Consider the following 27,930-nt stretch of genomic DNA (forward strand, 5'->3'; position numbering starts at 1 on the left):
TAAAGCAGAAGGTGTGAACTTGACCACTGCACCACTGGCGGGCCCCAAGTGAGGAACTGAGTTTTAAATTTTATTTTAATTAATTTAAAATGTAAAACTGATAATTAATTCAGTTATTGGAAAACTCCTGTGTGTCTGGAAAAACTCAAGTACATGGATCTTTTTCAACTGTAAATTTTATGAATCTAAATACAGATCTAGTATTTCCACTTAAAATTAAGCAACTGAGTTAAGTATGTAAGTGTAAAGAACATACTGGATTTCCAAGACTTAGCATGAAAAATATGGTTACATGTTGAAATATTTTGGATATATTTGGCAAAATAAAATATATTACTAAAATTAATTTCATCTACTTCTTTTTACTTTTTTAATATGGCTACTGCAAAATTTTAATTTACCTATGTGGCTAGCATTATGTTTGTATTGAACAGAACAGCTCCAAACATTGAAACAGCTAGGCCACTAATCAAAACATAACTTTAACAAAGTTTCCACTTAAGAGTTTTGAGGAAGGTAGGAGGAAAGGCAACATCAAATACTTATACAAATATCTTTTAAAGATAAGTATGTAACAATGCTGAGGCTGGATTAGGAGGCTACTGCAGTCACCCAAGCAGGAAAGGATGATAATTGGTTTGGGCTGGAATGGAGGTGATGGAGATGAAAGGAAGGGATACACCTGAGAGACACTTAGAGGTAAAACTGGCACTGTTTACAAATTTATTTAATCAGATCCTTCTCTGATTTAATCAAAACATTGATTACAGACTAATTTAATCATATTCTATAATTTAACGAAAACAGTAATTAAAACGTATTTAATCAAATTCTATAACTTAATCAAAACATTGATTACAGGCTTAATCAGATTCTTCAACAATTTTATTAAAATCACAAATCTAGCAGATTCTCATATGCTTCAAAGAAAAAAAAACACAAAATACACGAACTCTCACAATGATTACAGAATTCATGGTAACATTTATATTTGACTGATCACAAAGGTAGCACAGGTAGGACCCGGACATAACAGCTGCTAAACGAGGAACCATTGACGGACGGGGTTGAAGAACGAAAGACTAGATTATCGGGACAATCTTGATAAGAAGAACGACCAGTCGGGGCTCGGGGGCGGAGTCGGAGCCCAGGGCGGCCGGCATTGGCCAGCGGTCCCGCGTCATCCGTGGCCAGCCCCGAGCCCGCGCCCCATTCGCCGCCGGGTCCAGCCCGGGGCGGGGCGGCTCCGCCTCCGGCGCGTTTGCTCAAGCCCGCGCCGCCGCGGGGCTCAGGTTCAGAAGCGGCAGACCCACTGAGGGGAAGACGCGCCGACGAAAGCCTCAGAGCCGTCCTTCCAAAGTCAGGGACACACTACGGTCGCGGCGGGGCTCGCGGGTCCGCTGGCGGGGAGTGCTTCCGGGGCAGGGGGCGGGGCTGCCGGAAGTGGTCGGACGCCGACGGCTGCTCGTTGTTTAAGCGGCTGACGGGAAGGAGAAGCCCGAGCTCCGGCGGCGCCGCGGGGCGGCAGTCACCGCCAGAGCCGAACGGCCGCCAGCCTCTGGACGAGCCAGAAGCCAGGAGGACCGGCTGCGGAGCGGCGGGGCGAGACGCCCGCTCGTCCTCCGATCTCACCATGTCGCGGGGCTCCATCGAGATTCCCCTCCGGGACACTGACGAGGTGAGTGTCGGGGATGGGGGAGGGCGGGGGCCGTGAACTTGGACGGTCGCCTCCTCCCGCTTTCCCCCGACTTCGTCTCCGAAGCGAGAGCACCCTCTCCCGAGGAGTCCGGGTCGCAGTCCCCGGCCGAAGCTCTGATCCCCCGGTTCCCCAGCCCCTGCGCCCTCCGGGCTGGGGGCGCCGCGTCCCCGCAGCCTCGGGGCCACTCGAGAAGGACTTCTTGAAAGTTCTCCTCCGGCCTGTTCCATTTGACAGTCCTCGGCTCTTTCCCGTTTCACGGGCGCGGGGTGTGAGTGCTCGATAACCGTAAAGCTCCCGGCAGATCGCAGCGGTGGGCGCTGATGTCGCCGTGGTCTCTCTGCTGCTCGAACAAGTCTCTTTCCCTGGCAATGTGTAGGATGCCGCCCTTTCTCCGCTAGAGACTCGAGTCTGTCATGCACGGTGTCCGCCACACAAGGCTCCGTCAGCAGCGTAGAGACCCCACCATCTGGCAGCCGCTGTGGGCTGGTGGCACTAACGCCCTCTTCTTCCCCGACGGCGCCTTCAGGGTGGCCGGTGGCCTGTCCGAGTAAAGCTCGGCATTGTCGTTGTCTTACTGGGTGTTCTCATACTCTTATTTTTGTTTGCTTATTGGATTGAGATACAATTTGAGATATAATTCACTTGCCGTAAGTTCCACTGGTTTCTAGTAATATTCACAACGTTGTGTAACCATCACCACTCTCTAATTCCAGAATATTTTCCTACTATTATTTTTGTGTCCACGTTCAGGAGTGTCTGTGACACACAGATGCTGCCTCCGTGGTGAATGTGTGCAGTGGCGTTCAACTTTGCGTTGCCGCTGGGATGGTGCTTCTGAAGTCGTCAGACCCAGCACCAGAGTCCCAGGGGTGCTTGTCTGCTCTTTACCTGCATCGTTATGTTAAGCAGGGTTTTGTTTTGTTATTTTTGAGTAAGCAAAGCTTTCGTAGCTTTTTATAATTCTAGTGATTGGAGGACAACTGGCAGGATTTGTGTGCTTCTCTATGCTTTTACTTTAATAATACCATATAACCTATTTGTCATTTGCTCCTTAAACATTTCTTAACATATACTTGCTTAGCCCTATTGAAAGTGAATACAAACCCTACATATATCTGTATTGATGCAAATTCAAGAAAAGCAGCAGTCAAAGAAGAAATGCGAATTTAAAAAAGAAATGAGTTAAAACCTACATTTTATGTTTTAGGTCATTGAACTTGACTTTGATCAGTTACCGGAGGGAGACGAAGTTATCAGTATTCTGAAACAGGAGCACACACAACTGCACATATGGATTGCTTTGGCGGTCAGTATTCATATAGCAAATACTTTTTATTTGTTGACTGGAAAAACTATGTGGTTTCTATTTTCAGATACAGTACTAGCCAGCTTGGGTGCATGATAGATAAATCAGTTTTACCATGTGTATGGAAGTTAATTGTATCACCATTTATGGAACAAAAAGGTCAGTTTCCTAAAGAATGTGCTACTCCATTAGTAAATTAGTATATGTTGGTAAAGGCAAAATTCATTTAAGTTAAATAGTACTCTATTCTGAGTATTTGATTATTTAGTGATTACCCCATGAGGTCTGGCTTATGGTTTATCGATAAGCTGAGGAAAAATAAGGTGACACAATGTAAACATTGCTACTTAACATTGTTTCCCATAACAATAAAACAGTTCCGGTAAAATACTCTAGAAAGTGACTAGATTCCAGGCTAACTCACAGAAGCCCTTCTGGATGAAGTTTATCTCGAGCTCAAGTTTTTTTGTCTTGTTTGGCTCCTTTCATTAACATAAACACTATTAGAGATTCTCAGGAAAATCACTTCAGAGAGCCTAAAATACTAATACCCTCCACCATCCCCAGGAGCAGCTGTAATGATGTTTCCTTTTTATGGGAACATTGCAGTAAGTGGTTGCAGTAATATATAGTAAATACTGTGATCATTATTTCTAAGCAAGTGTGCCACAGGTCGTTACTTTCATGTAACGATAGATAAGAGGCCCCTAATACTGACTTGAAGGATCAGAGAAGCAGGTCTGGAATTGGGCTAGTATCTAGTGCTCAAGCCCAACTCTGTTTCTTAGATATGGATTTACAGAGAAATGTTTTTAGGGACAAGCAATGCCTTCCTGACTTTTGAAGCGATAAGTTTTCCTACTCTATGGAGAACAAGCCATTAATGCTTGTCACACATTTTTTCAAACCAGAAGCGTACTTAGTTTTGGGTTTTTTTTAAGTACAAATGCCTCCTTTAATAGCCCTTACATGAAAACTGGAGTATCGGAGGATTAGCATGGCCCCTATGGTAAAACTGGTGAAATGTGTGACCTGTAGGTTGTTACAGAAGAAAGAGTGTAGACTTTGGGATTAGAGAGACCTTTGTTCAAATTCCAACTTGGGTGCTCAGTAGCTATGTGACCTTACACAAATGATCTACCTTCTGGACCTGTTTTCTTGTCTAAAATATAGGGGTGTTAGTGTTTACTTTAAGAGTGGTTATACAGATTAGAGATGATGTATGTGAAGTTCCTGGCATAGTATGTGGCCCATAGTAGATGGTTAATAAATGATAGATGTTTCTTCGATTATTAATAAATAATCTGAAACTGATGTCCAGGGAAGTTATTCAATTGGCCCAAAGTCATAGATAGTTTTGATAGATCTAGAACCAGAACCCAAGTTTTCTGTTCAGAATTCTTTATACCGCTCATTATTGCTTTCTCTCTCTTGGGCTCTGATTGAGTTTGAAATCAACTATTGTCTAGGTAAGAAGTAAGTTGGAAACATTTGTGGTGATTATAATTTTTTTAACAACTTTATTAGATATAGCTTATCTATAATAAACTGTACATATTTGATGTGTAGCATTTGAGAAGTTTTAGCATATGTATTTGCCTGTGAAATCATCACCACAGAATATATCCATCACCCTGAAAACTTTCCTCCAAACTCTTCCCGGCCCTCCACAGAGCCCAGGCAACCCCTGATCTGTTTTTTTTTTTTTCCTTTTTCTCCCCAAAGCCCCCCAGTACATAGTTGTATGTTCTTCATTGTGGGTCCTTCTAGTTGTGGCATGTGGGACGCTGCCTCAGTGTGGTTTGATGAGCAGTGCCATGTCTGCACCCAGGATTCGAACCAACGATACGCTGGGCCTCCTGCAGCGGAGCGCGCGAACTTAGCCACTTAGCCACGGGGCCGGCCCGCCCCGCCCCCCCCAATCTGTTTTTTGTTGCTAAAGATTAGTTTGCATTTTCTAGAATTTTATGTAAATGGGATCATAACAGTACGTATGTTTTCTTTTTGGTTGGGCTTCTTTCACTCAGCATAGTTATTTTGAGATTATCCATGTGGGAGCATGTATCAGTAGTTTGTTCATTTTTCCTGTTGAGCAGTAGCCATTGTGCAGATGTACCACAGCTGGTTTGTGCATTCACCTGTTGACCAACAATTGAGTTGTTTCCAGTTTTTAGCTATTACAAGGAAAGCTGCTATAAACATTCATGTACAACTTTTTGTATGGGCATAGGCTTTGGTAATTCTAATTGGATTCTTTACCTTATAGCTGGAATACTACAAGCAAGGAAAAACAGAAGAGTTTGTAAAGTTGTTGGAAGCAGCACGGATAGATGGCAACTTGGACTATAGAGACCATGAAAAAGACCAGATGACTTGCTTGGATACATTGGCGGCCTATTATGTACAACAGGCTCGGAAGGAAAAGAATAAGGACAATAAGAAAGATCTTATTACACAGGCAACCCTGCTCTATACAATGGCCGATAAAATTATTATGTATGATCAGGTAAAATAAGTCAGACTTCTTTGTATTTATGAAAGGGGAAAATACCACATGAAAGCAAATTGTATGTGATAGGCAACAGATCTTTTTGTTTTTTAAAGAATTTTTCTTAAAATAACATGGTTGATATAAATGGTCAAAAAGAAAGCTTTCCTTGTTAAAATTGGAATTTTTTTGGTCCCTGTACTGTTGAAGTAATAGGGGCAAATTTAGCATATAAAACTTATCTCACATTTTGAGTCAGTAATTCCAACATCTCAAGGTGAATTTCAAGCTTATTTTAAGGAGTTTGAACTTTTCTTTTTGTTATTGTTCCTGGCACAGAAGACTTGCATTTCAGAATAATTTCTCAGTTTGTGATTAAGAATTGCACGTTGGTGGTTTAAACATGTTGTAGTTGAGAGAGGAGTTTATGCAATGCTCCCCCACCTTCTATATGGTGTTCATTTTAGTGTTACATGTTCATGTTAAATTGTGCATAGTCCTTGGTAAAGTCAAGTCTAAGAGGATGCATTACTTTTTTAGAACCATTTGTTGGGAAGAGCCTGCTTCTGCCTACTTGAAGGTGACAAAATGGATCAGGCTGATGCACAGTTTCATTTTGTACTCAACCAGTCTCCAAATAATATTCCAGCCCTTCTTGGTAAGTCATTTTCAGCAACCATCTTAGGAATCTATATTGTTCAGCATGTGCCTGGAATGTATCTCTTGGTAATAGAGCCTTAGTAACTGAGCTGGACAGCAAAGTGAAAGAGCTTTACCTTATTCAAAATGAAACTATCTGCAATAGATCATTGCTTCTGTTGAAATTACAGAAATAAAGTATATACCAGTTAAGAAAAATTTGTTACCCACTTCTAAGGAGTCAATAAACAATCTCTATTTGGACAACTTTAAGCTATTTTAGTTATTATTTTATAACATGTAACATAAAGACAGGCCTGTTCTGTTTATAGGCATAAATTAATATTCCCTTATGGAAAACAAGTTTTAATATGCAGTCATTTTCACTATTTTCAAGTATTTCCTACTCAGAGCTGTATTTGATTTAGGTGAGTTAGTGTAAAGCATATGAAACTTGTGTTCTTGAATCAGTGCGTGTTTATTTTTAAAAATTACAGGTAAAGCTTGCATTTCCTTCAACAAGAAGGATTACAGAGGAGCACTTGCTTACTATAAGAAGGCATTGCGTACTAACCCAGGATGTCCAGGTAAGAGAAAAAATTTATTTTAAATCTAAGCGGTGTATAATCCAACTTAAAATATTGAGGATTTGGCAGTTGCTTATGAAATTAGTTGTGAAAAGATACTATAGGATTGTTGAAATGACAGAATTGAGATTTCTAAAAAAATATTGTGTTTGATTGAAAAGCTGAATAGTAGGTCATATTATAATCTTTTTACCCTGTACTACTTTTCTTTCCAAAAGCTCACTTATTTAGCAAATTTCACTGAGTACCAACAATGTGCCAGGTACGGTTCTAGACCCAGGAAATGCAGCAGTGAACCAAAGAAACGAAAGTCTCTGCCCTCATGGAATTCATTTTCCAGTGGGGTAGATAAAATAGATGAGTAACTTATATACTATGTAAGATATTGTTAGGGGCTCAGGAGAAAAATAAAACAGAAAAGGGGTATGTGAAGCATTGGGAGAGGGTTGCTTAGAAAGGTTGACCAGGGAAATGCATCGCTGAAACATTTGAGCAAAGACCTAAAAAAACTAAGAGGTATGCAGATATGTGGGAGAAGATTATTCCCAGAGGGAGGGAGTAGGAGGTACCAAGGTCCTGAGGAAAGCCTGGGAAGTTTGAGGAAGAGCGAGGAAGCCAGTGTGTCCTGAATGGGAAAAGAGAGAGGACAAGGATGAAAAGTAGTAAGAACTAGGGTCAGAGATATAACTAGGGACCAGTCACATTGGGCATCATAGGTTATTATAAGGACTTCAGCTTTTACTCTGACGGATTATTATAGGAAGCCATTGGAGGGCTTTGGGCAGAGGAGTAAGTAAAATGATCTGACTTATATTTAGAAGGATCATTCGAGCTTCCGAGTTGACTAGACTGGGGCATGGGAGGCAAGGATAGAAGTTGGGGGACCGAGTAGAAGGCTGTTGCGGTGATGCGGGTCAGAGAGGATTATGGCTTGCACTCGGCTGGTTATAGTGGAGGTGCAAGTCGTCAGATTCTGAATACCTTTTGAAGGAAGAACTGATGGAGTAGATGTGATGTGTGAGATGAAGGAGGAGTCAAAGGTAACTCTTTTGTATAAGCAATTGGAAGAGTGGAGTTACGTTTTACTACATTTGGAAAATGTTTTAGGAGGTACTAGTTGTAGACGTGAAAAGTTTGAAATGCCTTATAGACATACAAGTGTACGGGTCAGGAAGGCTGGAGTTCAGGAAAGAGGACTGGGCCCGAGAAATTAATGTGAAAGTCATCAACATATAGATGGTATATAAAGCCATGAAACTGTGTGAGGTCATCAGGGAGTGAGTATAGATAGAAAAGAGGTCCAAGGAGGGAGGCCTAGGGCACTCTGACATTTAGAAGCCAGGGAAATGAGGAGGAATCAGCAAAGGAGCCTGACAAGGAGCAGCCAGAGATGTAGAAGGAAAAGAGAAGAAATGCAGTGTCCTTGAAGCCAAATGTAAAATTTTCCAGAAGGAGAGGGTGTCGGTGTCAAATTCTGTTGTTCAGCCAGGTAAAATAGGGACTGAGAATTGGATTTAGCAGCATATAAATCAGTAGTGAGCTTGATAAAAGCAGTTTTACTGGGATGGTGGGGGTGAGATCCTTGTTGGAGTGGATTCAGGAGAAAATGGAAGGAAAGGAACTAGAGACAGCAAGTGTAAATAGATCTCTCAAGGAGTTTTGCTATCAAGGGAAGAATAAGAATAGCTAACAACTGGAAAGGGAAATGCAATCAAGAGAGGACTTTCTTTTGAGATGGGAGAATGTGGGTGAGAATGATCTAGTAGAGAGAGGAAGTTGGATGATGCGGGAAAAATAGGCTAGCATTGGCTGGAGCAGTGTCCTTAAATAGATGAGAAGAGGTTGGATCCAGTGACCAGTGGAGAGGTTGGCCTTAGATAGGAACTTGGTAGTGTTTTGGCATGGCCTTGAAATTGGGTAGCACATGTAGACAAAGCTCTGACGGGAATGACAGTGTGTGCCTGTAGTCAGTCACAACATTTAAGGCCTTAATGAAGGGCTGACCCCGTGGCTGAGTGGTTAAGTTTGCACACTCCGCGTCGGCGGCCCAGGGTTTCACTGGTTCAGATCCTGGGCACGGACATGGCACCACTCATAAGGCCATGTGGAGGTGGCATCCCACATGCCACAACTATAAAAGGACCCACAACTAAAAAATATACAACTATATACTGGGGGGATTGGGGGAGAAAAAGCCGAAAAAAACATTGGCAACTGTTGTTAGCTCAGGTGCCAATCTTTAAAAAAAATGGCCTTAATGAAACTTTTTGTTTTGTTTAAAAATTGCTCTTCAAAAATTAAATATTGAAGGTACAGTGTAGCCAGGAGTGTTAGAAGACATTCCTGAGAAATACCGGTGTTCTAGGTGCTCTGTTCTTTGATGAGAAGGGTATCCTGCTGAGGGGGTGTGGGTTGGGGGATGGGGGGAGGATGGTATGATCCAACCTCCAGTGAAACCAAGTTTGTCATATACTAAAGATTTTATAGCGTAGTTACCCTGAGGTTAATTTTGGGATTTTGCAACTCATAAATAGAGAATATTTAAGCCTTTTTTTTTTTTTTTTAGCAAATTTGAACCATAAAAATTGATGGATTGAATGAGTTGATTTTATTTTTTTAGCCGAAGTTCGTTTAGGAATGGGCCATTGCTTTGTGAAACTTAACAAACTGGAGAAAGCTCGTCTGGCTTTCAGCAGAGCCCTGGAACTCAATTCCAAATGTGTGGGAGCATTGGTGGGACTGGCTGTTCTAGAACTCAACAATAAAGAGGTATGTGAGTGAAAAAATTATCTATTTCCTGACTGATTTTCAGACCCAGGTCCCTTATCTAAAACTTGAGGCCAGAGTGTTTTAGAAATTAAGATTTCAGATTGTAGAAATGTAATATGGTGTTTGCACTGCCTAATATGTAATACCCCGGTTATTAGGACACAACCCCACACACAAACTTACATTTCTGTGGCAAAGTGAGTGATTATTCACACCAAGAGGATAGCCTCAAAATTCAGGTAAAGTTTTGCCACCAAATGAGCTTGCTTTAAGATTACCAAAAAAAACCTTATTTTTTTAAAGGTCTTTTGATTTCAGAATCTCAGATAAGGGATTATAGATTGTATATCAGTTTGGAATGCTTTCAGTGGCAAGTAACAAAAGCACGCTACAGTGACTTAAACATAAGTGTGTTTACTGTTTACTAAACAAGCTGTAAGCTCTCAGATTTGGCACCTCAGTATTGTCAAACCCAGGGTTCTTTATCTTTCTGTACTCCCTTAATATGTGGGCTGTCTGCCTCATGTCTGTCACTTCATAGTTGCAAGATAGCTGCTGCGTCTCCAGGCATCTCATTATTACAGCAGCCTTATATGGAGGGAGGAAAGAGAAATGATAAAAGGCCTTCTTTTCAAGAACTTTCAAGAACTTTGCAAGAACTTCTGTCCTCTATTGAGAAGGAAGCCCCCCATCATGCTTCCCCTTGTGTCTAATTGTCTAGACAAGCTTACCAGGGTTTCTCAGCCTCGGCACTCTTGATGTTTTGGGCTTGATAATGTTTGTTCTGGGGAATTATCCTACCCTTTATAGGATGTTAAGCAGCGTCCCTGACCTCCACCCACTAAGTGTCAGCACATCCCTTTTGTTGTGATGACCAAAAATGGTATTGCCCTCGGTTGAGAGCCACTGCCTTAGACCAGTCTCCAGGAAAGGGGAATAGATTATGGTGACTGCTTTAGAGCAATCATTATTCATCCCCTGGGGCTAGAGAAGAGGAGGAGGGAGCTTTCCTTCCTGAAATTGAAAGATCTCCACAGGCTACGAAGTCTGAATTGTGTTAGATGGGTAAGAGGGGTAAAATGGCTGTTGCATAGTCCACAAACACTGGGCACAGCAAGACAGCAGTTAGGAGCACTAAACCCAAAGGGGCTCTTAGTGGGGGAGGCAGGAGGTGGGCACTGATAAAGCAGATAAATCGCAAGCAAGAACTGAACAAGAGAGTAAAAAGAGGAAAAATGTTACACAGACAAAAAAACACTATTAAGAATTAAAGGGGACTTAATTACAAATGAAATAGAGACGTTTAAAAATCTTAAGAGGTTTGCAGTTCCTGTCACAATGATGAGATAGCACGAGTTGCTGTCTATCTCAATCCAAACCCTGGCACAGAAGTGAGAGGAAAGTATGTAGAACTCAAGAATTAAACTGTAATCTATAAGAAGCTCCTAGAAAGATAGGAAGGAAGGAGAATGGGGGGAAGAGAGCCAGGCATCATGGTAGGGGGATGGATTTTGGGAGAGAGCAATAATCTAGATGTACATACAGCAACATGGATACTATCTTAAAAACATAGTGTTGAGCTACAAAAATAGAATGAGATTTATAGCCCATACTGTTTATGTGTTTTTAAAAAACACATAAACGACATTACATATTTTACGAGATATGTGCATATTTAGAATATATACGAAGCACATTAGAGTGGATAATTGTGATGAGGAGAGGATTAGAAGAAGGGATTGAAGATGAAGGAGAAAAGTAGAAAGTAAAACCAGAGGGGTTTTCCACGGAGCAAAGCTGATAGGGTATAAAAACTGAGAAGCATGGCTATACAGTGAACAACATTTTGCTAATATATTTGACACTCATCAAAAGAAATAGAAAACCCAAATAAGCTAATAACCATTAAAGAAATTGAGACAGTAATCAGCCTAGGGTATCTTATGGTTAAGCTTTGCCAAATTTTCAAGGAACAGCTAATTCTTATCTAACACAAACTTTCAGAAAAATGAAAATGAAGGAAAGCTTCAGTTTTTTTATGAAGGTTTTATATTGCTTAATATTAAACTCTTCAAAGGCAATAAGGAAAGGAAATTGTAGGCCAGATTCCATTTATGAATGTGTATGCAAAAAAGAAACCCACCATGATCAAGTAGAGTTTATCCGAGGATTACAAAGACATTTCAATATTGAAGATCTGTGACTCATTGTCGTTGAGACCATATCATTGAGATCAAAGGGAAAAAAAACCAACATGACCATGTATCTAGTTGGAGAAAAAGCGTTTGAGGAAATTCATCACATTTGTTCTATTTTAGGAGTAGAAGGTGTTGCAGACACTGTCTATTGTTTATCCAATAACCATTTCATAGAAACATGTTTCCTAACAAGAGAACTCCGGTTTTGTTCAGGTCCTAGGCAGAAATCCTTTGAATCCCAACAGTTTTCAGGGAACTTGACCATCTGATCTAAATTTCGTAAGAGCCAAGGACCAAGATTAGGCAAAATAGTTTTGAATAACAGTAAGGTAGGACGAGAACTTATTGACAAAGCTGTGGTGGTAAAGCTAGTGTGATGTTAGTACACAGTTAGAAAGATAGCCCAATGGAACAGAATAGAGAGCTCATAGAGAGCTCAAACTGACCCGCATATAGATGGAAACTTGAGAGCAACAGAGGTAGTCCGATCAACCAATGGGCAATGGATGATCAACAGTTATATCGCTGACTTGTGCCATAACTAATCCATTACAGATGGATTAAAGACTTAAATGTGAAAAGCAAAACTAAAACTTTTGGAAGGCAGTATGTGAAGTACTGATATATGCTACAACAGGGATGAACTCTTAAAATATTATGCTATTAAAAAAGATAAAACATTACGCTAAAGGAAAAGAGTCAGTCTCCAAAGGCCACGTTGATTCCAAAAAGACCACAGGTATAGGAAAAATAAAATCTTTAAAGAAAAAAAGGGGGGGTGGCCGGCCCCATGGCTGAGTGGTTAAGTTTGAGCGCTCTGCTTCGGCGGCCCAGGGTTTCGCCCGTTCAAATCCTGGGCGCGGACATGGCACCGCTCATCAGGCCATGCTGAGGTGGTATCCCACATGCCACAACTAGAAGGACCCACAACTAAAAATACACAACTGTGTACCAGAGGACTTTGGGGAGAAAAAGGAAAAATAAAATCATTAAAAAAAAAAAAGACCACAGATAATTTCACTTTTATGAAATAGGGAAATCTGTGGAGACAGAAAGCAGATTAGTGGCTGCCTAGGGGTGTGGGTAGAGGTGAATGAGGGGGTGTGGATAAATGGAAATTGACTGCTAGTGGGTATGGGCTTTCTTTTGGGGATAATGTAAAAGTTCCAAAATTAGATTGTGGTGATGGTTTCACAGCTCTATGAGCATACTAAAAAAAGTTGAATTATACACTTTAAGTGGGTGAATAGTATGTGAATTATATCTCAGTGAAGCTGTGAAAAATGCAGTCTTCTGGAGTATTTTCTGTTACTTGCCGTGGAGATTAGCAGTAAATTATCTGGGAGTCTGATATCAGGTATATTTATTACATGCGCCCAGTATCAGAAGGTGGGGAGGGCTCTCCAGTGGAGGTGCTTCTGCAGTTACGTTTGTTAAGAAGCCTAAATTCTACCAGTTTAACTCAGTATTTTAATTTTTTTTATCCTTGGTGAAGGCTAGTAAAAACAAGAGCTATATTTTTATATCTGAACTTAAATTTATATAACCTTATATCTTCAGACTATAAAGAAAACTGAAAAAGTGCTAATTTAAGTAATATTTTCAGTCAACCCTGCCGTCGTTTTTCTTTTAGGCTGATTCCATCAAAAATGGTGTCCAGCTTCTTTCCAGAGCCTATACTATTGATCCTAGCAACCCCATGGTATTGAACCACTTGGCAAATCACTTTTTCTTCAAAAAGGTAGGAGAAGTCATTTATTCAAGTTGTTTCTTTTTAAATCCTGATTTTTGTTTTTATGTACTGCAGTTAGTACTTTATTTTTTTAACTTGGAAAGAAATTTGAAAATCAGGAGGTTTTTTTCAAATTAGAGTTTATATTAATTATGGGGCTGGGGATGTTTGTTCCTTCGCTTACTGTTTATTGACCATATGGTGCCTGACACTGAGAGGCGTGTGAGATCCGGAAGACGTGGTCCTGCGCTCAAGGAGTTGGGTTTCACAGAAAACACAGGCACGTAAACAAGTCTAAGTGTAGAAGTAGAAGTGTCAGCCGCGCTGTGGTGGAAATGAAAGAGGAAGTGATCAAGTGGTTAAGGAGGGTTTTCACCAGAAGGAAAATCTCTTGAACTGGCTTTTGAGGAGGTTACTAGGTAGTTAAAAGGGGAAAGGCACAGACCCATGAAATAGTCTTAATAGTTTAATTTACTAAGAGCATAGCATGTGGTGGGCTCCTGATAGGCGATGCTTTGGATCCACGCAGTGGGGTGCTTGTGTGATATAAGGAGTCTGGACCTACTTATGCAGGCAACATGGAGTCATTGAAATTTTTGTTTGTGCACATTGATCATAATGTAATTTTTAAAGTTGCCACTAATTCTGTAGGAGCGATGGCATTTTAGATTTCTTAAATACTAAATTCAAGATGTCATTGGGGAAGTTTTATTACAGTGAGCATGAAAGTTTAATCTGCCATATCAAAACCAGATTGTATTAAGAACTTAAAAATAGTTAAAGAGCAGTTTAGGTAAAAGTTCACAAAACTGCATCAATCCTTATTAGTAATAGATACTATGTTGCTGTTGCTATTAATATGCATTCAGTGCTTAACAAAAGCCAATCACTGTTAAAAGTGCACTGAATGAATTTATATAATATTCACAACATTTTTCCGAGGTGGATTATTTTATCCTCATTCTGTGGATGAGTATTTTATGCAGAGTTAATAGCCTGAGGTCACCCAGCTATTAATGATGCTTTGCTCCCTCTGGCTATAGAAGCGTACTCCCCTTTCATAATGAATTGTTACTAAGCTTTATGCTATAACTATTATAGTACTGAAAGGCAACTATTTAGGGAGAAGATGGAAATGTATCTTGTACGTAAATAAAGTGTTACTGTTTAAGATAAAACAGTTATACAAGTTAGTTTGGTTTTTACTGAAACACCGGACTGATGGTTCTAAATATTTGAGTGCGTATCTAATGATCATTGCTCACAGCTCTTAGGACTGCTTCCTTGAAGCAGAAGAGATTTATTCAGTTTTTAATTTTCTGTGCTGGTCACCTTTCTACTGCTGAAGATAGAGCCTTGCCTGTACTTAAAACAATCAGGATGCACTGAGCCTTATCGATTAAGTGGTGAAATACGTAAATCAAGCCAAGCTTTTGTGTTACTGAGCACCTGCTCTGTGATCAGCGTGTGCCAGGTGATGTGCGGTTATCTTGCACCGAATCTATGTCTTTATCGTTTACAGAGCATGTTTTATATGTTTTCTCAGTCTGTCAGTCGGCAGCCCTAGGAGGTAGGAAGGAGGCAGGATGTTGCTATTTTCCTTTCTTCTAGATAAGAACATTGAGTCTCAGCAATGTTAAGGCATGTCACTTGCCGAAGTTCACTCGGTTAGCAGGTAATAAAGTTGAGATATGGCTTTTAGATGTCTGCCCACCACACTACGTTGCCTCCCTAGAGAAGAGTTTAGCGGGGAAGAAAAGATATTAATTAACATTAGAAACTTCACTAATTGAGGGGTAAAGTGGGTTTAGAATGGGAGCTATTGTGACTCCTGGAGCAGTTGGCACAGACCTCCAGAAAGAAGTGAGACTTGAGCTTGATCTTTTGATCCGAAAGAGAAGCAACCAGAATACAGAGTGGATTAAGTACCAAACTGTGGGGGGATAAAGCTAAAGAGGAGAAGTCTCAGTTGTGCTAAAGAAGATGTGAATGAAGATTTTAAAATAGAATCTGATCTTCCATAGTTTGTCTGTTAACTTTCAAATAGAACTATTTTATTCCCTAAAACGTGTCATGAGTCATAGAGTAATAAAAGTAGGAAAATTAAAGTTGATTCCATAGCAAAACAAACCCAACATTTGATGCTTACCTCATCCCAGTGAACAATTTGTAAATTTAGCTAAAAGACTGTGTAACGTAGCTAAAAGTGTGGAGTTTGAATCAGCTGGTTCAAATTCAGGCATCACCATTATATAGTTATGTGGCTTTGGGCAAATAGATTAATACTCCTAAGCTTTAATTTCCTCACTTGTAAAATGGTAATAATACCTACTTTATAGGATTTGAGGGGTGGTAGGTAGGATTACCTGTAATATGCGTATTAAATACTTATCTAATGGGAAACACTCCATTATTGTTCAACTGCAATCACGTTATTATTCTTAATGTAAAAAAAAATCTCAAAACTAGCCATTGACCAAACAAAAGCTCTACTTCTGACCAGATTTCTAGTTAAGTGAATATAATATGTTCCTATTAAAACCAGAAAGTTGTTTCCGACCCCTGCTGTGTAAACTCTGACTCTGAGACTCTCAGGAGATAAGCTGGGTGATCCAAATTAAAGTCAGGTCAAATGGGAAAGTGGTGACCCATGCATTCGAATAGAACAGAAATCACATCCAGGCGCTGGCACTTGCTGCCTCATGGTAGAACATTTCCTTTGTGTCAGAAAAAACCCTAAATTCGGATTCTAGCTTTTCCACCCTAGACAATACACTTCACTTCTTTAAGCCTCTATTTCCCCAGTAATAAAATGATAGTGACACTCTTTGCAGGTTTTTTGATTGAGATTAGAAGTAATGTAAGTGTTGTCCGTAGCATAGTGCTTGGCACATAGTAGTTCTCAGTAGAGGATAACTGCTACCCTTACTGCTAATAAGAGACTTAACCTCTCTTAGGTTAGAAAACCTAAAATCACATCACAACAATAGGCCTCAAAGGAGTGTTGTGGGGATTCAATGAAGTAACGTATGTATTTGGGCAGATGCAAAGTACTGGGTATGTATTAGTTCCCATCTCCCTTGAATTGATCAGCAAAGGGAATGAGAAAAGTGATTTGTAACTCTGGGTACAGTACTATTGTTGTTAATTCAATTAACAGATTTTAAAATGAAATTTGAGGAAGCCTGATGATTGAGACGATTAGAGTGTTTGAGTTCACTCAGTTGCTTCTCACGTCTTCGTTGTTCAGGATTATAGCAAAGTCCAGCACTTGGCTCTGCATGCATTCCATAACACAGAAGTGGAGGCGATGCAAGCGGAAAGCTGCTATCAGCTGGCTAGGTCATTCCACGTGCAGGTAGGATGATTTTGCGCCTTCTCTCGATGTCTAGTTCTTTGGTTTCACAGTGTTTGAAGTCTTTTGCAATCTTTTGTTTGTATTGTTGGTCTCGTTTCATTTTCATCTCTTAGGAAGATTATGACCAGGCTTTCCAGTACTACTATCAAGCCACACAGTTTGCCTCCTCTTCCTTTGTGCTGCCATTCTTTGGTTTGGGACAAATGTATATTTATCGAGGTGACAAAGAAAATGCCTCTCAGTGCTTTGAGAAAGTTTTGAAAGCTTATCCTAATAATTATGAAACTATGAAAATTCTTGGCTCTCTATATGCTGCCTCAGAAGATCAAGAAAAACGAGATATTGCCAAGGTACATTTTTTAAAATCTTTGCTGTTTTCTGTGAGCTCTCCCTGGACTCTCATTCCTCATTTCTTGTTGTTGCTGCTAGAGATATGATGGAAGCAGTTTTGTTAGCTGAGCTTGTTCGAGTTGAAAGAACAAACAGTGGCCAGCCCTGTGGCCAAGTGGTTAAGTTTGCGCACTCCGCTTCGGTGGCCCAGGGTTTCGCCGGTTTGGATCCTGGGCGCAGACAAGGCATGGCTTTTCAGGCCAGGCTGAGGTAGCGTCCCACATAGCACAACCAGAGGCACTCACAACTAGAATATACAACTATGTACTGGGGGCCTTGGAGAGAAAAAGAAGAAGAAAAGAAAAGAAACCGTTGACTTATTAAACTGAGTAGAGTAGCCACCACTTTTTACGTTGACAGCCTGTAGTTGGAGCACTATAGCTTAATGATCTCTTTTATCCCAGGGCCATTTGAAGAAGGTCACAGAGCAGTATCCTGATGATGTCGAAGCTTGGATTGAATTGGCACAAATCTTAGAACAGACTGATATCCAGGTATTTTAGCAATGTTTTCCATCTCCTACCTAGTATGTTTGTTGTAAGCCCATGTAGTGTTCTCTCTCTCATTTTCACTTATGCCTTATTCTGTCCACCATGAAAATACAGGGTGCCCTTTCAGCCTACGGAACAGCAACACGGATCCTTCAGGAGAAAGTGCAGGCTGATGTCCCGCCAGAGATTCTGAATAATGTGGGTGCCCTCCATTTTAGACTTGGAAATCTAGGGGAGGCAAAGGTAGGAAAATAGAAATAATCCCTTCTTTCTTACTGTTAAGTTGAGTGCACACTTTTTTAGGTGTATCAACTAAGTCTTTGAACAATGTAGTTTTCTTTTCTTTCTCATAGAAATATTTTTTGGCGTCATTGGATCGCGCAAAGGCAGAAGCTGAGCATGACGAACATTATTATAATGCCATTTCTGTCACAACATCGTACAATTTAGCCAGGCTGTATGAAGCAATGTGTGAATTCCATGAAGCAGAAAAACTATATAAAAACATCTTACGGGAACATCCTAATTATGTTGACTGTAAGAATTTTAAGCTTTTTTTAATGTATTAAAATTCCCAGAACAGCAGCAAAAATTTAGCCTGAAAAGAAAATCTTTCTTAGAACCAATATTAAAAATTTTGAAGGTTATAATGTCCCTTTTTCTTCAAGGCAAATATGTGGCCTTAAAAAAAAAGATACATCTTCACTTAAATCTATGCAAGAAACCAAAACAACTAGAGATGGGTTGGACCAATGTCATAGCCTAGGCTGTCTTCGGTGGGTCAGCTGTCTTTCTTAGCCTTCTAACAGCTCCTCAACATCTTTGGTGATGCATTTACTATTGCCATGGTCCTGCTTTGATTGCATATAAACATTTTTGCCATGTTTGTAATATGAGAAAGAGCAGTGTTTTTCCTTGAAATGATTATTACCAACAATGTCCTACCTTGAGTTTTTACAACCTAGACATTGTAAAATTGGAAAGGTTTTAGTTAAAAATAATTTATATCTTGTACTTCCTTTAAAAGAACCTAAAGCTGTGATGTTTTGACTCTGGTCAAGTCAGAAGCTATTAATTTGGCCCCTGTCTTGCTGTTATGGAGGCAAAAGTGATTTAAAATTAATAAGATTTTAGTTGAATGCCAGACTGAATTCGAAGTGATTTGGTAGGCAGAAGTAAGCTATTATTGTTTTCTTGAGGAGAGTGACATTTTTAGATAAAATAACAGCTTACACTTGTGTGGCACTTTTTTATTATTATTTAAGTGGAAGGGCCACAGTGAGAGCCCAGGTTTTCTAACTAGTAATCCCTAGGTGTACATGCTGTCACTATTTTGCCATATGACAAGCAGCTTCTTGAGAAGAAGTAACTGACAGTGCTATGCATCAGAGAGAAACTGGAAACAGAACAGCTCCAAGCTTTTTAAATAACTTAGCTTGAGATGAGGACTTGGACCAGGGTGTTAGAGTTGGGAATGGAGTGGAAGACAGGAATCTGAGATAGTAAGGCTGGTTGGTGATACAGTTGCTCTTTAACTTGTCAGATTGTTAATTAGTTATATTGATACTTGATGTGTTTTTACCTGTGGAACTTTTCTGTTTGTTGTGTGATTGTATTAACAGAAAACAATTGTTTCAAAAGTATGACTTTAAAATTATCATCCTATTTTGTAGCTAGTATTTTAAACAAAAACTTTTAACTGTATATTTTCAGGCTATCTGCGCTTAGGAGCCATGGCTAGAGATAAAGGAAACTTTTATGAGGCTTCAGATTGGTTTAAGGAGGCTCTTCAGATTAATCAGGTTGGTAATATTGACTCTTAGGTTTGAAGAATAATTATTTCACCTTTTCCCACCAGTAAATCAATTTTTCCTTTTTAGTGGCTATTATACTTCTAATATCTTGGCATTTCCATTTTTTTCACTTACTTATTAAAGATACTAAAGAGTATAGAATTCATCTAAACTTTTTGATTGTGGCCCACAATAATAAACAGATTTCACATCATAGCCTAGTACACACACATATGTATACAAACAACTGAAATGAAAGTTTTGCAAATCACATGCTCTTGCCATGTGTACTATTTTTACTGTATTCCATTTATTCTGCTGCTAACTACACACTAAATTGGTTTTAAAACTCACTAATCCATCACAACTCTCAGCTTGAAAAACACTTGTAAATGTAGCTTATAAACCTCAGTAATCAGCTAATGGTGAAAGACAGTTGAGCTCTCTGAATCCAAATTACAGATTTTGCTTCTCTTTATATGTGTGTTTCAGGACCATCCAGATGCTTGGTCTTTGATTGGTAATCTTCATTTGGCAAAACAAGAATGGGGTCCAGGACAGAAGAAATTTGAGAGGATATTAAAACAACCATCTACGCAGAGTGACACTTATTCTATGCTGGCCCTTGGCAACGTCTGGCTCCAAACTTTGCATCAGCCCACCCGAGATCGAGAAAAGGTAATTTCTTTTTGTCTCTTTAAAAGAAACCTTATATTTGTTTGATTCTTGTTGGAATTTTTTTTAAATAATATTTGTTTCTTTTTATAGGAAAAGCGTCATCAAGATCGTGCTCTGGCTATCTACAAACAAGTACTCAGAAATGATGCAAAGAATCTGTATGCTGCTAACGGCATTGGTGATTATAAGATTTGGATGTCCCTAATGATTTGTGCAATGCGTGCTTTTGGAGGAATGTTTGTAGATCAGAATTTCTCTCTAAATGTATTAAAAGTAGTTGTTTTAAAACAGGACTTTTACTGTTTTCCTGGCTACAATTAGAAAATTCCTAAATGTGAACCTTTTTATAACTGTAGGAGCTGTTTTGGCCCACAAGGGGTATTTCCGTGAAGCTCGTGATGTATTTGCCCAAGTCAGAGAAGCCACAGCAGACATCAGTGATGTGTGGTTGAACCTAGCACACATCTATGTGGAACAAAAGCAATATATCAGTGCCGTTCAGATGGTAATGTCTTATCTTTCAGGATATTTTTATATCATGTTCATTGTTGAGCAGACGTTTTCTTAACCATTGTCATGGAGCTGCGTGCTATCTCTTGTGATACTGTGTCTATTCAGAGGTTTATAATTGTATAATGTTAAGGCCAGCCTTTGGCGTCCAGACAGAGGAGTCCTGGTTCCACCACTAATTGCATGCCTTGGGCACAGGGCATCCTCTCTGAGCCATTTTCACTATTTCTCAGATGGAGATAATTGTACCTTACTCGTACAGGATTTTGTGAGGATCCAGTGTGGAAAGTCCTTGGCACTGAGATGCCCAGCCTATCAGTGAGTGCCCAGAAGATAGTAGGATTTAGTATTTGGTTGGTTGTTTTACCTTATTTCTCAGATGGGAGAACTGAGTTTCAGAAAGGTTAAATGACGTTTTTTAAAGAAAAAGAAAAAACTCCATCAGGATAAGTTTTCATGACTGTAGGATTTTGTTATGCTTTACGTGTTTGTTGAGTGCGTGAACTTGAAGTAGAAGAGTCATAGTCGGGCTGGTGTGGGACACAGCGGTTAAGTTTGTGTGCTCTGCTTCAGCAGCCTGGGCTTCACCAGTTTGGATGCTGGGCGCAGACCTGGGCACAGAAGTTAGCTCAGGGCTAATCTTCCTCATTAAAGAGAGAGATTGGTGGCAGATGTTAGCTCAGGGCCTAGTTTTCGTAAAAAAAAAAATAGAGTCATATTCGGTATCTATAGGATATTAAAAAGTAAAAAAGTTTCTTAAGCACTATGGGAAATATCATGCTGAGAAAAAACAAGCTTCTTACCAAAGGTAGAAGAAAAGAGCAGGCCAGGCTCTGGGAAGTGGTTAACCTTTTTTTAAGAATGATGGGTATTGTTATCATATTCAGAACATTGGAAAGGCACTAGTCACAAGGACTTACAGAACCCAGATTGCATATGGTAGTCTCAGAGGTAGGCCTTCCTGGTCTGCAAAATGATAATATTGCCTTTTAAAAATGCAAATTAATTACTAGGCATATTCAGGGGAAAACTGTCTAGCCATCTTCCATGAAAAAGATCTTACCTGTGACAAGATATGTTCCATGATCAAAAAGTGACATATTCATGGTAAAATTAACACCAGTATTGCTGTATTGGTTTTACCAAAAAGTTAACAGCCAGAACTGGGAGACTTATGCTCATTGCCAGTCGGTTCCACCAGTCCTAAAGAAAGGTGGTAGAGAGTATAACCCGAAGGAGCTGGGTGTGTGACTTCTAACAAGTTGTCAGTAAGCTGATTTTAGATGGTATTGCTAAAGAAAGGAAAAGGCCTTCCCATCTGTGTATCCTTTCAGTGGTGGTCCAGATTTCAAATGGAAAAACTATTTTGAGTATCTAGTTTTTCTTAATGATCAGATTTTTATGTTTTGAAAATGTATCCTGGTGAATGTCAAAAGTCATTCTCAAATTATTCTTTGAATTTAACCATCCAAAGGATGAAATACCTTTTCACATAACTCTAAAATCACCTGAAATTTTGTTACAAAATGACAATATCACTTAATCCATGTTATTTTAATTAACTTCTTTTATTATAGTATGAAAACTGCCTCAGAAAGTTCTATAAGCACCAGAACACTGAAGTTGTGCTCTATTTGGCCCGGGCCCTCTTCAAGTGTGGCAAGTTACAGGAATGCAAGCAAACTTTGCTGAAGGTAAAAAAGAGAACTCGTTATTCTCATTCATTTCTGTTCTGCATGGTATTTTTTTATTCTGTTTTATGCATGTTCGCATACCTAACACTCCAGTTGGCTAAAATCCTTTTCATGTCATTAGCTCACATGAAAGATTTGCTTTGTTTTTTATTTATAGGCTAGACATGTGGCACCCAGCGATACAGTTCTTATGTTTAATGTGGCCTTGGTCCTACAAAGATTAGCTACCTCTGTCCTGAAAGATGAAAAGAGTAATCTGAAGGAAGTACTTAATGCTGTGAAAGAACTGGAGCTTGCACATAGGTAAAGATTTTGTAGAAACAACCTTTGAAATGCTTTGTTTCTTTAAACCCACGTCTCAAAAGGTGCTGAAAATCCCTTTCCTCTAAAGGGAATCATTCTCCATTAGCATCATTCCAGCAGTTTTTAATCCAAAGCAGACAGCTGCCACCAGGTGGCGCCAAACCATAGCCAGAATCCTGCCAGATTTGGATCCTGTAGCTTGACCCCTAGCACTGGCCAGCTAGCTTTGCAAACTTGCCCTAGATTTTTCGTTTATCTGACAATAGTATGACCCGGCATTTTACGCACTTGAAATTTTTAGACCCGACTTATGTTGGTTTTACTTGTTACATCAATGTGTCTTTATGGAATGTTGATTTTCACTGAGCTAAGATTAAGGCCTTTCCTCTGTATATTGAATAAGTTTATTCAACACAGCTCAAAATTTATGTAACTTTCTAGTATTTATTTGGTAATTAAGTGTGTGGTGAAATTAAAACCTGACATCTCTTCAGATTTGGTCCAACCTTATTTGAATTCTTATTTCAGCCTTTCTTGCCTTGCCTGATAGATTGTAAGTGCTTCCGTGGCCTAAGCCCCCTAACCTCTGTGCTCACGTGTTTAATAAATTTAGGGGTTAGTAAATATTCATCACTTGAATTGATTTTTGGTTATTTGTGAATTTACTGATAACATTAAATATAACTTTGCTTTTCTTAATGATATTCTCATTCCGTTTAGATACTTCAGTTACTTGAGTAAAGTGGGAGATAAAATGAGATTCGATTTGGCCCTCGCTGCTACAGAAGCCAGGTAATGTTGCTGTTTATGGAAGGTGACTTTGGGTGAGGCAGTGTTACCAATGTGGGCTGACAGAGTGACACAGTGGTGGACAGGTTCCTGGCCTTCCAGGGGTCAGTCTTTCACACTCCTCTCTGGGACTCCCCAGCCTGGACCAAGGCTTTTTCCTAAGAGTCTTTTCTGGGAATATGTCAAAATTGAGTTAATACAAGTATTAAGTTGTGTGGGAAAATACTTCTCTATCTATTTCAGTAACATCAGCCGTTTCACCAGAATCAAGATATGATTCCTGGCTCTTTGAGTCACATATGAAGATAATATTGGAAATCTTTTAACTGTGCTTTGAGCAGATGTTTTTAATTTAGAAACTTAACATAGTTGACAGAATGGCTTGTGAGAAGCTAATTTTGCTAGTTAAGACTCATAGATATCAATTAATGATCCTGCTTCAGACTTTTTAATTTGTGGAAGGAAAACAAGCTCTGAGTTTTTGAACAGAAAGTAGACTAGTTGCATTCATGTTTCTCTAAATTTGAACTGTTCTAGGCAATGCTCTGACTTACTGAGCCAGGCCCAGTACCATGTGGCTCGGGCACGCAAACAGGACGAGGAAGAAAGGGAGTTGAGGGCCAAACAAGAGCAAGAAAAGGAACTGTTAAGGCAGAAGCTTCTTAAAGAACAGGTATGTATTGTACTTTCAGTTATACTGAATAAAGAATTGTGTACATACGTATACTTTGTATGTTAAAAACAAAGTCCTTCTGATGGTAGCCATGATCGTTTTTATCATAAGAACATTTTGATGATGTTTTTTCTACTCTTTTTTCCTCATAGGAAGAGAAACGTCTCAGAGAAAAGGAAGAGCAAAAGAAACTTTTGGAACAGAGGGCTCAGTACGTAGAGAAGACCAAAAATATTCTTATGTTTACTGGAGAGACTGAAGCAACAAAAGAAAAGAAAAGAGGCGGAGGTGGTGGACGGGTAAGACAGGACCGCTGCTAACACTCAGGGCGCCAGTCCCTACTTGTGACCTTCAGAAATGAAGACAGTTGGTTATATTCTCTCAGTACTTAGTCCTTAGCTTTGACTTCCTCCTTTACTAAGGGATAGTCTTCCAACACAGAGAATGCTGTAAATGGCATCCAGTATTTAGAAATACATTCCAGTGTTAGCTCAGAACATTATACGTGGTAGCGACCTAAGTAGTTGATGTTTTTTGCCATTTGAGACACTCATCCCAATTAGAAGTCTTTAAAATACGGGCCTCACCAAATACCTCTTCCTTGTCACTTGGGAAAAGATCCTTTGTTTGTCAGATGATTGGTAGGATATGGCCTCTTTCCGTCCCATTGCATTCTGGCCACATTCCACCAGCCAGCAAAGAACTGACTGTGGTCTCGTTTGGATTTCAGCGTTCTAAGAAGGGAGGAGAGTTTGATGAATTTGTCAATGATGACACCGAGGACGACCTGCCTATATCCAAAAAGAAGAAGAGAAGAAAGGGCAGTGGTAGTGAACAAGAAGGCGAAGAAGAGGAGGGTGGGGAGAGAAAGAAGAAGAAGCGGAGAAGGTATTAACCGTCAGTGTGTTTGACATAACCTGATAAAGGGGGCAGAAGACCTTTCACCTGCTGGATCTTTCTGCTGTTAGAATTTGTGAACACCTGGTAATCACTTGCTCTTCTCAGGCAGTGAAGCCTTTGGTCCCCTTACTTCCTGCTGTAATCCTTAGACCCCACTGCAGAAGGCCCTGAGTAGTGGGAATCTCCGCAGCTTCCTTCTGAGGGCTCCGAGTTAGTCATAATTGCCTTTCTTGTGTCTTTTGCAAAACATATGCAATTTGGAATGAGAAAACCTCGTATGTCCACACTAACTGTCCATATGCAATCATAGAAAAGTTGCTGAGCCTCAGTTTCCCCTCCATAAAATGGTAATAGTGATGCCCACCTCGTGGTTTTGCCAGATGACTAAAATGTGAGTTAATGTGAAAGAAGGGCCATTTAACCCTCCTAGCCACCCACGGCTGAGATGAGTGGTGCCCTTCCCATCTCTCACCTGGCACTGCGCCTACACTCTTCCTGTCTCATAGCGCTTTCCTCTCCAGGAACCCCCAGTCCGCTGTCTAACTAGCCCCGTTCTTCCCAGCCCTTGGCTGGCTCTACTTGGGAAAGAACCTAATGAATTCATTCAAACACAGAGCTGTGGAATCGAAGCTGTGAGAGGACTTTAGCAGGCCTGGAATGAGTAATCAGGAAGAAAGCAAGAGGAGGGGAAGACCTTGAGGGCTGGGACCTGGGTCTTTTCTCACATCCCCTGTCACTCCACCAAGTGTGAGAGTCAGGCTGAGTTTAGGTGAATAAGAGGGCGCAACAGTGACGGAACTAGTTGGCGGACGCTGCATTAAGTATGTGGTTTTGCAGACTCCTGAGCCACGGCCAGTAAGAGTGAGTTGTGGCCCTGCCCTGGAGGAGTGTGCAGTCTGCTTGAGGACAGCACTCGCGGAGAAGGGGGTTTGGAATGAATGATGTTTTGGTGACAGAGTAGTCTTAGACTTTACAGGCACAAGCGAATCTTGACAAGCTTTCTCTTGGGGTTCACTTTTTAAGGCCTCCGAAGGGAGAAGAAGGATCTGATGATGATGATACTGAAAATGGCCCCAAACCGAAAAAGCGCCGTCCGCCAAAGGCAGAGAAGAAGAAGGCTGTAAGTTTATAACACTGGTTTTCTACCCCCGTAGGCATAAACGCCGGCAGCGCGCTGGAATACATGCTTTCCCGGCAGCTTCTTCAAGCACAGATGCTTGTTCTTGGGGTTTATTCGTTGCTGTTTGATTGTATCATTACAGAGCAAACCCAGTTTAACACGCTGTCCTAACGTGAGGGTCTTGGCTAATCTGTTATGTTTGATCTGCCTTCTTTAGCCCAAGCCAGAACGTTTGCCTCCTTCAATGAAGGGAAAAATTAAATCCAAAGCCATAATATCATCGAGCGACGATTCTTCAGATGAGGATAAACTGAAAATTGCTGATGAAGGGTAGGAGTTTTCCCTTGGTCTGTTCTTCTAATGAAAGACAACGGAGAGTGCCACTGTGCCAAAATGTCCTCTCTCCAGCTTCTTAGAATCTTAAAGCTGGAAGAAACCATAGCACGCATCTTATTCTAATGCTGTCATTTTGTCCTGCCACATGCTTGTCCCTCAAAGAAGAAAACCTACTTGAAATCTCATTTCTTCATGGATAGTAGCTGAAATTTCTTGGGTGACATCCTCCTAAATGAAATGTATCGTTTTGCTACACTACTGTCAACTGACTACAAGTATTACAAGTAGCCTGATTCTGGTCACGTGGAGACAGGGACTCACTTAACCATTCTGTGCCTTGTTGGGCCGTGGTGACTCAGCTCTCCCTGCCCCGTGAGGACTCAGCCTAGACTGCTAGTCCAGTACTCCACTAAATTTAGCTTGCGGCCTTCCTGGGGAAGCAGTATTTGATTTTACATGTCCTAAACTTGCCTCTCAAGATCGAGGTGTCTCCCATTTGGATTCCTAGACTAGAACTCTTGAATACTAGGCTCCATCACCTTCTTCTGATGGCCATCGTTTCATTCGTTCATTCACCAGACATTTGAACGTCCATTCTATGAGAGAGCATGCTAAGTGCTGAGGATACAGAGGAAAAACGTAGACCTGCCCCCAAGGAATTAATGCTCTAGAGGCAGTGGCGAGTAACAGATGAACCAAAGCCCATTACAGCAGGCTAAGTGTTCCCTCTTAGTTCTCCATCTCTTGCTCTCCAGGGACCACAGCTTATCTGGAGTTGGGGTGCTGGGAGGAGTTGTAAGAAAGGTTTTTTGTAAAAGAAAGGCTGTTTGAGTTGAGCCTTAGAAGAATAGAGAGTCCTGGTTGGTCCTAGGTGACAGAGAGCTGAGAGGTTAGCGTGTGGAGGGGGCGAAGGGTGCTGGTGGTGAGCTGGTCTCGTAGGTGGGGATTAGAGAGAACTGTCTGTAAAGATTTGCGGGTCCTCTTTCCTGTGAAGACACTGGCTGACACAAATTGGGATTGCTTTTCCCTAAAGTGCTGTTTTGCCCTTGTGCGGTGTTAGCTTGTCCATTGGTTAGCGACATGCACGATTGGAGTAATGGAATGTGTGCTTTTAGAATGAGCAGTGTTAAATGTGTAGGCAGGAAGGTCCAGTGTGAGAAGCTGGGCTGCTGCCAAACCTATACCTGAGCTCAAGGCCGAGTTGATTTGAGCCATTTGTATCAGTTACATTTTGTCCTGACTGTCATGAAATACTTGCTTATTGGACCAAACGGAATGGAGTGAATTGGATCCCAGGGGGCCCCTGGCCCTTAGTATGTATACAGAATGGATATACAGTGTCCTCTTCTTAGTCGCTCTTCACATTCTCTCAGAGTGACCTGAGTTACGTAATGTGTGTCTAGTTTCTTCTTTCCGATTTCAGCACAAAAAGCCTTTCTTCAGTCTGCAGGGGTGTTTTGTTTCTGCGGAGAGCAGT

General features: G+C 40.5%; 1 protein-coding gene across 1 annotated transcript in view; it reads left to right on the forward strand.

Moving 5' to 3' along the window:
* The first annotated feature begins 1,136 nt into the window (after positions 1 to 1,136).
* CTR9 (CTR9 homolog, Paf1/RNA polymerase II complex component) overlaps positions 1,137 to 27,930 on the forward strand; it is a 28,709-nt gene continuing 1,915 nt past the window's right edge. The window contains exons 1-24 of the mRNA XM_008542457.2: positions 1,137 to 1,678; positions 2,907 to 3,005; positions 5,272 to 5,511; positions 6,034 to 6,151; positions 6,630 to 6,719; positions 9,340 to 9,488; positions 13,320 to 13,427; positions 16,669 to 16,776; positions 16,890 to 17,126; positions 17,571 to 17,660; positions 17,772 to 17,900; positions 18,011 to 18,194; positions 19,371 to 19,459; positions 19,943 to 20,128; positions 20,219 to 20,306; positions 20,485 to 20,633; positions 22,216 to 22,332; positions 22,490 to 22,635; positions 23,356 to 23,427; positions 23,962 to 24,097; positions 24,250 to 24,396; positions 24,828 to 24,985; positions 26,021 to 26,117; positions 26,335 to 26,447. Of these exons, the coding sequence (XP_008540679.1) occupies positions 1,634 to 1,678; positions 2,907 to 3,005; positions 5,272 to 5,511; positions 6,034 to 6,151; positions 6,630 to 6,719; positions 9,340 to 9,488; positions 13,320 to 13,427; positions 16,669 to 16,776; positions 16,890 to 17,126; positions 17,571 to 17,660; positions 17,772 to 17,900; positions 18,011 to 18,194; positions 19,371 to 19,459; positions 19,943 to 20,128; positions 20,219 to 20,306; positions 20,485 to 20,633; positions 22,216 to 22,332; positions 22,490 to 22,635; positions 23,356 to 23,427; positions 23,962 to 24,097; positions 24,250 to 24,396; positions 24,828 to 24,985; positions 26,021 to 26,117; positions 26,335 to 26,447 (3,095 nt within the window). The 5' untranslated portion in view covers positions 1,137 to 1,633. The remainder of the gene's footprint in view (positions 1,679 to 2,906; positions 3,006 to 5,271; positions 5,512 to 6,033; positions 6,152 to 6,629; positions 6,720 to 9,339; positions 9,489 to 13,319; positions 13,428 to 16,668; positions 16,777 to 16,889; positions 17,127 to 17,570; positions 17,661 to 17,771; positions 17,901 to 18,010; positions 18,195 to 19,370; positions 19,460 to 19,942; positions 20,129 to 20,218; positions 20,307 to 20,484; positions 20,634 to 22,215; positions 22,333 to 22,489; positions 22,636 to 23,355; positions 23,428 to 23,961; positions 24,098 to 24,249; positions 24,397 to 24,827; positions 24,986 to 26,020; positions 26,118 to 26,334; positions 26,448 to 27,930) is intronic.

The sequence above is a fragment of the Equus przewalskii genome, chromosome 6, assembly GCF_037783145.1.
Source record: "Equus przewalskii isolate Varuska chromosome 6, EquPr2, whole genome shotgun sequence".
Taxonomy (NCBI): domain Eukaryota; kingdom Metazoa; phylum Chordata; class Mammalia; order Perissodactyla; family Equidae; genus Equus; species Equus przewalskii.